Genomic DNA, 9,689 nt, shown 5'->3' with positions numbered 1-9,689 from the left:
ATTATATTATGAAATTGGTTTCAGTGTTATTAAACCCGATTGGGAGTTGACTCGGCGGAGGAATTGGACTGATGAGTAATCATTCAATTAATGAGTTATTAAAAAATTAATTAAATATACATAAATTAATTAAAAACTAATTGAATATAACACTTAACAATATAAATAAATAAATAAAATCAATTGATGAAATATTAATTATTTAAAATCAAATTTCAACATTTATTAAGTTATATTTACATAAATTTTAATAATATTTTTAAATTTTATATAAAAGTATTCAAATAATATAATTCATAAAAAAATTTATATAAATGTTTAACTATCTTTTTAATATTTATGATATATTAAGTATACATTAAAAAATAAATTACTTTGTAAAATTATATATATATATATATATATATATATATAAACACATAATTGCCCAGTTAATTCAAATGATTTTAATTTTAAAAACCTTAAGTTCAAAAAATTTGATTCAATTAACTAATTGAACCGATTTGGTCAATCGGGTCACACTAGTTTATTGGTTCAATAATTAGGTTGGTTGAACTATAAATTCCAATCAATTTGAGAATTTAGTTTAAATTTAATAAATATGATTGGTGTATTAAAACCCCACTGTCCAAAGACCATTAAGGGTTGCTCTAAATAATGGCTTCAAACATCCCCTAAATTTATCATTTTGCCCTTAATGACTTCTTTCTCAATTTTCATCCTTCTCTCTCTTATTACATGTTTTATTTCTTTTAGACTAGTTATTAATCTTTGTAAGACTTTTTGCTCATATCCATTCACGTCACATAAGATATTTTCATCATCCATCTCTCTCATAGAATCAAATCACGCGTATATATGATAAAAAGAAAATGTCTGTTGGTACAATTAATTTAATTAGAATTTAAATTCGTGCTTATTAATTTTAAAAACGATTTTAGTATCACTAAATAATAGTGTCTACATTATTGACATTATTATTAATAATATAGTATAATATAATGATAGTCCAACAACATATATGGAGCTCCCATATCTGACTGGGATATGCATTGGATTTAATAATCTTAGGGGACTTAATAATTTTAAATTCTATGTATTTAAAATATAATATATAAATTTTTTTTAAATATTATTATAAAATATATATTTTATAATTATTTATTTATTTAAATAATTTTTAATAATGAATACCTTATATATAAAAATCCAACTTCAACCAAATACAACTATTTAATAATATATATATATATATATATATATATATATATATATATATATATATATATATATATATATATATATATATAACTTCTAATTAAAATTTTATTATTAATTGACACCTGGCATAATTAATAAATAATAATTTTATTTAAAAATTTCACTTTAATTTTTCTTTTCTAATTGTAAATTTAATTAGTAGTATTAGATAATGTTTAACTAAATAATTTTTATCTTAAAATATATAATTTTTTTAAATTTGAAATATAGGATAAAATGAAAGGGAATATATTTAATATAAATATAATTTTAGTTTATTTTAGACTCTATATATATATCTAAGAATTATATGTTTCGAAAAAGAAATTAATAATTTATTTTATAAATAATACATATAAGATATAATTAATATGAATAAAAATCATATGTATTTAGTATTTCAAAAGTTTTCAAATTTTAACTTTTATAATATGTACAAATACATATAAAACAAGTGTTAATATAATAAAAGACAAATATTATATATATAAAAAAGTAATTATTAGTATTAGATAATAAATCATTCAAGTTACCAGCACTCTTAACTCGGTTGCTGTAGTGGAAGGTCATTGTTAGAAACAATGTTCATCTATCTGCAATGATTCCCTCTATAAGGTTCTTAAGTATGCAATTTTTTTGCTGCTAGTCATGAAGCTTGGCTTGAAACTCCTCAATCTTCATTGGGCTAAAATCGCCAAACTCATGACTCTGCCTTTTGGCTCAGAACATCTTTCAATTACTTATTTATTGGAAAATGATTGCTAAGATTGAATGGTCTTTATAATTTGAACCTACAAAAATATGTAAACATAATTAATACATAATGAAATAATCAGTAAACTTTACAAAAAGCTAAAGTATAAGAAATACTTATTTTTATTAAGTTCAAACTTGATATAAAAATTAGTTAAATTATAAATTAGTCTGGCATACCAAAAACCATTCCGTGCCTTGCAAGTATATAATTATTTAAATATAAAATAATAACTACCTAAATATAAAATTTAAATATAAAACTATTTTGTTAATAAAGTAAATTTTAGAGATTAAATTATTTCAATTTGAAATGAAGGTAATAGAATTATGGTCAATTTGAATGGGAATGACTAACTTATTAACATAATCAAACCTTAAGAACTAATTACCTTTCATAACAAAAGTAAGGACTAATCTGTAGTTTTTGATATACTTCAAGAACTAATATGCATTTACCCTAAAAATTAAAATGAAAATGTGGTACCATTTCATAGATAATTTCTCTGTAAAGCTTGCTGCCAGTGCAGTGGGGCATTGAAGATTTTGCCCTAAAAAATTGAAGAGACTAGAACAGAAGATGTTCAAGTTGCAAAATTGTCAACATGCTCATGTTGAAGCTGATTTCAATTTTGCAGTAGCAGAATACTGATTTTTCTTCTGCAGAAATTGAATTTCAATTTTGCAGTAGCATAACTGGATTCAGCAACAGTAAATCATCCCAATAAGAATCACAAAACCCAATATAAACATCAAAACATGAATTAAAAGCATCAAATTATTTAACATGAAGATAAATTTTGCCAAAACAAATTAAGGAGCTTTCATAAAACTAATTATTTTTCATTATTTTATTGGTGCTCGAAGATTAATTATTCGAAAAACGATGAGCTTGCACAAACCAAAGCCATATACGGCACCACTGGACTGGGTTTGCATAGAGCAAGATACCACTGTGGTCCAACTTATTGAAATGCAAAAGTAAACACACAAATTAAAAATAACCAAGTAATCAAAGGCCTCCATTGATTATCTTTTCAATGGCTTGAAGAGACTGATTGGCCGACTGAATGTAGAAGCTAATAGCACCAGCGATCGGAGCAAGGGGATTGGCAGCGAGTTCTTCTTTCACATCGTCATCCACTGAGGGCAGTGGCTTGCTGGGATCCTCGTCAAACGACTTGGCTTGCTCAAGGTATTTGTCCATACAAGGAGTGGCAAACAGTCGCAGGCATTCTATATCACCTCTTGCAGCGAAACGCTGGCGATCATGGGAAATCTCACAGGAGAGTGCAAAAGGACGCCCTTGCTTATCGTAGATTTCTTGTGATTTCATCAATTTCAAGAACTGTTGCAGCTCAAACCTCAGCATCTCAATCAATGGGTTAGATTCATCATCCACATCCTCCAATGAGTTCTGAGCTTCAACGAGCTTGTCCCGAGCATCGTCAAGTTTATTGCTGTCAGCCATGACTCTTGCTTCTTTCATCATACTTGCAGTCAGGAGACGGGTCTCCTCATTTTTCACCTCCGACCTCTCTTGTTGATCTGCAGCTTTCCCGGTGCGGCGTACGGTAAGGATCGCTGGATTGGCCTCAAACGGTTTTCCATGAAAGCTGCACATGCATATATTCCATGACATTCATCGAACTGATGAAACATTATACATAATTTGGTGTAAAATGCTGGGATTTAGTACCTATATGAGTAAGTAATTTCAAGAATATCTGCGCCTCGTTCCTGATCAACAGCAGAGAGAAGAAGGTCCACTATGACCTTGCGCACCTCTTTGGTGTACAGACCGCCAAACGTAACAGTTACAGAGCCAGCAGCATCATCCTTGGATTGTGGATAGTTTCCGGCAATTACCTGCTCTATTGTCGATTCGTCTTCGATTCGTGTGACTGTCAGCTTCAGGTCGTCAACAACTCGGGTGAGAAGCCCAGCCAAACACTAGGAAAAGGCTTTGCTCAAGTTGTCCGTGTTTTCAACTTCTGAGAACGTTCCTTCAATGCTATTATCTGCGATAGCCTTGAGCACCTGTTAAACCGAGCACAAACATGAACTAGTTAGAAAGTTATACAAACAAATTTTGCTTAAATGTTGTTAGAAGAAAGAATACAAGTAATGAAGAAGAGGATTGTGTATTTGTCTGTGTCTCATTTACAGAGATATTACATCTATTTATACATGAAAATATGAACTAATTTGGACAAGAATAATAATTGCTATAATTATGCTACACAAATCTCCTATAATCATGCTAATTGCTGTAATTATGCTACACAAATCTCCTATAATTATGTTAATTACTGTAATTATGCTAACACCCCCCTCAAACTCAAGGTGGTAGCACAGGTGCCAACTTGAGTTTGCTTAAGAGATCCTGAAAGCGAGCGGGAGGATGCGTTTTGGTGAATATATCAGCGGTTTGGCTGACAGAGGAGACAGGAATCAAACATATGGTGCCATGAGCAACATGATGACGTACAAAATGACAATCAATTTCGATGTGTTTGGTACGCTTGTGAAATACATCATTATGAGAAATCTGTATGGCACTTCTATTATCGCTATGAAGCATTGTGGCAGAAGAATGAGTGACACCCAAATCAGTTAATAACCACCGTAACCAAAGTAATTCAGATGTAGCATCAGCAAGAGCACGATATTTAGATTCTGTGCTAGAACGTGCAACAACAGTTTGCTTTTTGCTACGCCAAGAGATAAGAGAATTACCCAAGAAGAAACAATAACCAGTTGTAGAGCGACAATCTGTCAGATTACCAGCCCAATCAGCATCAGAGTAGCCAGATAATACTAGGGAGGAGGTAGCCGAAAAGTGCAAACCATGAAAAAGAGTGCCTTTGATATAACGAAGGATTCGAAGTACTGCAGAGAAATGAGTTGAGCGAGGAGCAGACATAAACTGGCTGACCAGATGAACAGCATATGAAATATCAGGTCGAGTAACTGTGAGATAAACAAGACTCCCGACAAGCTGTCGATATAAAGTAGGATCATCAAGAGTAGTGCCAACAACAGGTGTAAGTTTTCAATTGAGATCCAATGGGGTTGATCTTTGTTTTGCTATCAGTGATGCCTGCTCGAGAAAGTAAGTCGGATGCATACTTGGCTTGAGATAGATAATAGCCATCAGAATTTTGAGAAACTTCAAGACCCAAAAAATAGCTGAGAGAACCCAGGTCTTTCATTTCAAAATGTTGATTGAGATAATGTTGTAACTCTAGAATACCAGATGAATCATCTCCTGTTATTATCATATCATCAACATAAAGCAACAGAAGAACAATACCACTTTATCGATTCTGCGAGTGAATAATGCAGAATCATGTGGACTAGAGAGAAAACCAAGTTGAGCAAGAGTGGAACTAAATTTGGCAAACCAGGCCCTGGGAGCTTGTTTTAATCCATATAAGGCTCGTCGAAGTTTGCAAACCTTATGAGGAGAATGATAACTAGGTGGAGGATGCATATAAACCTCTTCTGTTAAATCACCATGAAGAAAAGCATTTTTGACATCCATCTAGAAAAGTTTCCATTTACGAAGTGCAGTAATAGTTAAGAGATTGCGAATAGATATTAATCGGGCCACTGGAGCAAAAGTTTCTTCATAGTCGATACCATACTCTTGAGTGTACCCTTTGGCTACTAAGCGAGCTTTGTAGCGTTCAATAGTTCCATCAGAACGGGTCTTGATTTTGTAAATCCATTTGCAACCAATAGGGGTCTTGTTTGGTGGAAGATCAACTACATCCCAAGTATGAGTTTTCTCTAAAGCCTGAAGTTCGTCAGTCATAGCTTGCTGCCAAAGAGGGTCAGTACTTGCCTCACGATAAGAACGAGGCTCATGAAGGGTTGCAATAGTAGAGTAATAGTGAAAATCAGAAAGATAATGAGGAGTTTCTCTTACACGGGTAGAACGACGAAGAGTAGTGCTAGGAGGAGATGCAGGCGCAGGTACTGGATCAACAACTGGTGCCGATTCAACAGGGGCAGGTGTAGTTGGGCTAATATTGAGCACATCACAATCACCTGGATCAGGACTTGGAAACAGCTCTTTGGAGGAGTCAGTGAAAAATAGAGAGTCAGTATTGACAGAGTGATGAAATTTGGAAAGAGAAGAGAACATAGTATTTTCCCAAAAGGTAACATGACGAGAGATGCGTAACTTATTAGAAACAGGATCCCAACAACGATACCCTTTGTGTTCAATGCCATAACCAAGAAAACAACATAGACGAGCACGGGGTTCTAATTTGGTATGTTCATGAGGTTGTAAAAGAACAAAAGAAACACATCCAAAAGGTTTAAGGATGGAATAGTCAGGAGGTTGTCCAAACAACTTTTCAAAAGGAGATAAATTATGAAGAACCAAGGTAGGAAGACGATTAATAATATAAACAGCATGAAAAGCTGCTTCTCCCCAAAATTTTTCTGGACATGAGGCAGAAAGAAGAAGAGTACGTACAGAATCAAGAATATAGCGATGCTTGCGTTCGGCTCGCCCATTCTGTTGAGAGGTGTGAGGACAAGAACGTTGAACAACGATGCCTTGTTGACTAAGAAACTGAAGTAAAGAAGAATCCCGATATTCCATGGCATTATCTGTTCGGAGAATTTTAATGTCACAAGAGAACTGAGTTTTAATCATTTTTGCAAATGTGATGTAAATTTGTGATAACTCAGATCGATGTTTCAAAAAATATATCCAAGTAAACCGAGAATAATCATCAATAAATATTACAAAATAATGAAAACCATTTATTGAAGAAATAGGAGAAGGACCCCAAATGTCAGAATGAATTAAACCAAAAGGAGTGTCTGAAGTAGTATTATTATGAGAAAAAGATAATGTAGGTTGTTTTGCAAGCTGACAATTTAAACAATTAAATGACTCAAACTTAGTAGATCCTAATAATCCACGAGAAATTAAAGGTTGAATTTTACTGGTAGAAGCATGACCAAGACGAAAATGCCATTGGTGAATGGAGGAATTAGGGATTGTAGCTGCAGACACAAATCTCTGAGGAAGATGTAAAGATGTAAGCTCAAATAATCGACCCACTCTACGACCCTCCCCAAGAATCTGTCCCGTTTGTGGATCCTGTACCTGGACACCATGGTGAGAAAAAATAACATTTAGTCCTTTTTCACACAACTGACCAACAGAAATAAGATTGAGTGCCAAATTAGGGATATAATAGGTGTCAGGGAGATGAAGATTTGAGGTAGACACATGACCAGTATGTGTGATGTTCATTTTAGTACCATTTGCAGTATGGATTGGTGGTAAGGAAGATACTGAGTTTCTGAGAAGACAAGAATTTAAGATTAGTGGTCATATGATTACAACATGCAGAGTCAAAAAGCCAATAAGAATTACCCGGAGTGGCAGACATGGCGGCAGGAGAATTAGAAGAGATAACCTATTTGAATAGTGCCTCAAGATCACTCATGGTGATGGCAGTAGAGCCCTCAGTAGCAGCAACAGCAGTGACAGAGGAAGATCCAGGCTTTGAGACATTCTTGAATTTAGACTGCCCTCCTTTTGGTCTTGGAGGACGTGTGGGACAATGTTCAAGAATATGACCGTAACCATGACAATATTTGCATTTTATAGTAGGAAAATATGCAAAAGCATGACCAATTTGATTACAATTCTTACAGAGTTGATTGCCAGATTTCTGATGTGAGGATCGAGTAGTTGCAAGAGCAGCTTCAAATTGAGGAGTTTTATCCAAACTGAGACGAGTCTCTTCAAAAATAATCTCTTGAATAGCAGTTTCCAATGATGGGAGTGGATTTCGATGTAGCAGGGACGCTCGAACGGCCTCATATTCTGATCGAAGAGCCATTAGAACTTGAATGAGATGAAGATGATCTTCACTGATTTTGGCCTGAGATATTTGATTCCAAATAGGTTGGACCTAGGCAACAAAATCATTCCGCAGTTGACACCTTTTTGTTTCAGATTATGAAGAGTAGTCCACAATCGATAATAGTGGGCAAGTCCGGTGGTGCGATATCGATTAGCAAAAATCCCGATTTCTTTTGCGAGTCATAATTAGCAAACTGGATGTGGATGGATGAGACAGAGGTATTGCGAAACCAGGTGATGATCTGATGATTTTTACTATCCCAATCCTCAAGACGGTCAGCAAATTTTGCATCAGTTTCATCGTTCTCTCTTGTCGGCGCAGTGATATCTCCGGTAACAATACGCCAAAGCTTACGACCTATCAAAAAACTTTTCATTCCTTGAACCCAAAGATTATAGTTGGAACCAGTCAGAATTGTTGGAATAGGTCTTGAAATATCAGATTTCTCCATTGATAACAAGATGAGGAGAAAAAAAATGGTATAATAATAGGTATGAAAGAATGAACCAGAACAGGTTGTAGAGAGAGCAGAGAGACCCCAAAAACTAGAAATAAAAGCTTTATGGCTCTGATACCATGTTAGAAGAAAGAATACAAGTAATGAAGAAAAGGATTGTGTATTTGTCTGTGTCTCATTTACAGAGATATTACATCTATTTATACATGAAAATATGAACTAATTTAGACAAGAATAATAATTCCTATAATTATGCTACACAAATCTCCTATAATCATGCTAATTGCTGTAATTGTGCTACACAAATCTCCTATAATCATGTTAATTGCTGTAATTATGCTAACAAATGTAACTATAAGTGTTATTTCAACGCATTTTCGGTTCGTGATTTATGCCAAAACCGAATGTGTGTACGGGCACATCGCCAACCGGAACCGTAGCAGCATCACCACCAGCGTTCTGCTGACCGTCGGACATAAGCATGATGCCAACTGAACGTCCGCCGCTAAGACTACGGTCATTAATCACTTTTAAACCAATTTGAAGGCCAGCACAGATGTTGGTGTTACCGTGAGCATTTAAACCATTGATCAGACTTTCAAGTTCATTTGCAACGGGCACAATCTTTGGGCCTCACTGGAGAATGTGACAACAGACAATCGATCAATGGGGCTAAGTTTCTTGATCACAAATAGCATGGCCGTTTTCACTTTTGCTATCTTTTCTCCTTCCATGCTTCCGCTGACATCTAATACTGCCACAAGATCCAGTCCTGGTCTGTTATTGCTTGAATCTCCACCAGTGATCTCCAGCATCACCCTGAGTTTGCTTTCTTCAAGTGGTACTATATTTTTATTTATGCTTATCAGCTGTACTCTTCCCGGTACGATTGGCGTTGGTTTTGATCCTGAAACATGCCATCCCAAAACACAAACACATTCAACAAACGTATTCTAGCTAAGAAGGAGAAAACTAGGAACTGGGTAAGAACCATATCTCGTAAAATGCATATGGTAATGAAGAAAAGAAGCATAAACCAACCTGACTCTTGAGAGCTAACAATCTTCTCATCATCGTTGAATCTCATTTTGCCCAGAAAAATGATACTCAATAAACTGAATTTGCTAAATTTTTTTTTTATTGGCTTACTCACACCTCATGCCTTCCAAAAACTCCTCCATATATATTTGCCGAGAAGGAAATACCTGATTTATGAGTAACGAGCATGATTACGGTTGACACAACATTCCCTACTATGCTATTAGGTAAAATTTATCCTTATTTATCTCAAAATAATACAATTAAAATTTATATAT

The 9,689-nt window shown here is 34.3% G+C and overlaps 1 protein-coding gene across 1 annotated transcript; it reads right to left on the bottom strand.

Moving 5' to 3' along the window:
- Positions 1–2,911: 2,911 nt before the first annotated feature.
- LOC110650609 (uncharacterized) lies at positions 2,912–9,460 on the bottom strand. Its single transcript, XM_058145450.1, is given in 5 exon segments — positions 2,912–3,629; positions 3,713–4,055; positions 8,751–8,981; positions 8,984–9,280; positions 9,415–9,460. Coding segments are annotated over 5 exon segments (1,521 nt in total). The 3' UTR covers positions 2,912–3,025.
- Positions 9,461–9,689: the final 229 nt, after the last annotated feature.

The sequence above is a fragment of the Hevea brasiliensis genome, chromosome 1 (assembly GCF_030052815.1).
Source record: "Hevea brasiliensis isolate MT/VB/25A 57/8 chromosome 1, ASM3005281v1, whole genome shotgun sequence".
Classification (NCBI taxonomy): Eukaryota; Viridiplantae; Streptophyta; class Magnoliopsida; order Malpighiales; family Euphorbiaceae; genus Hevea; species Hevea brasiliensis.
Note: the sequence above shows the minus strand (reverse complement) of the source record. Positions and strands in the feature narration are given on the sequence as shown.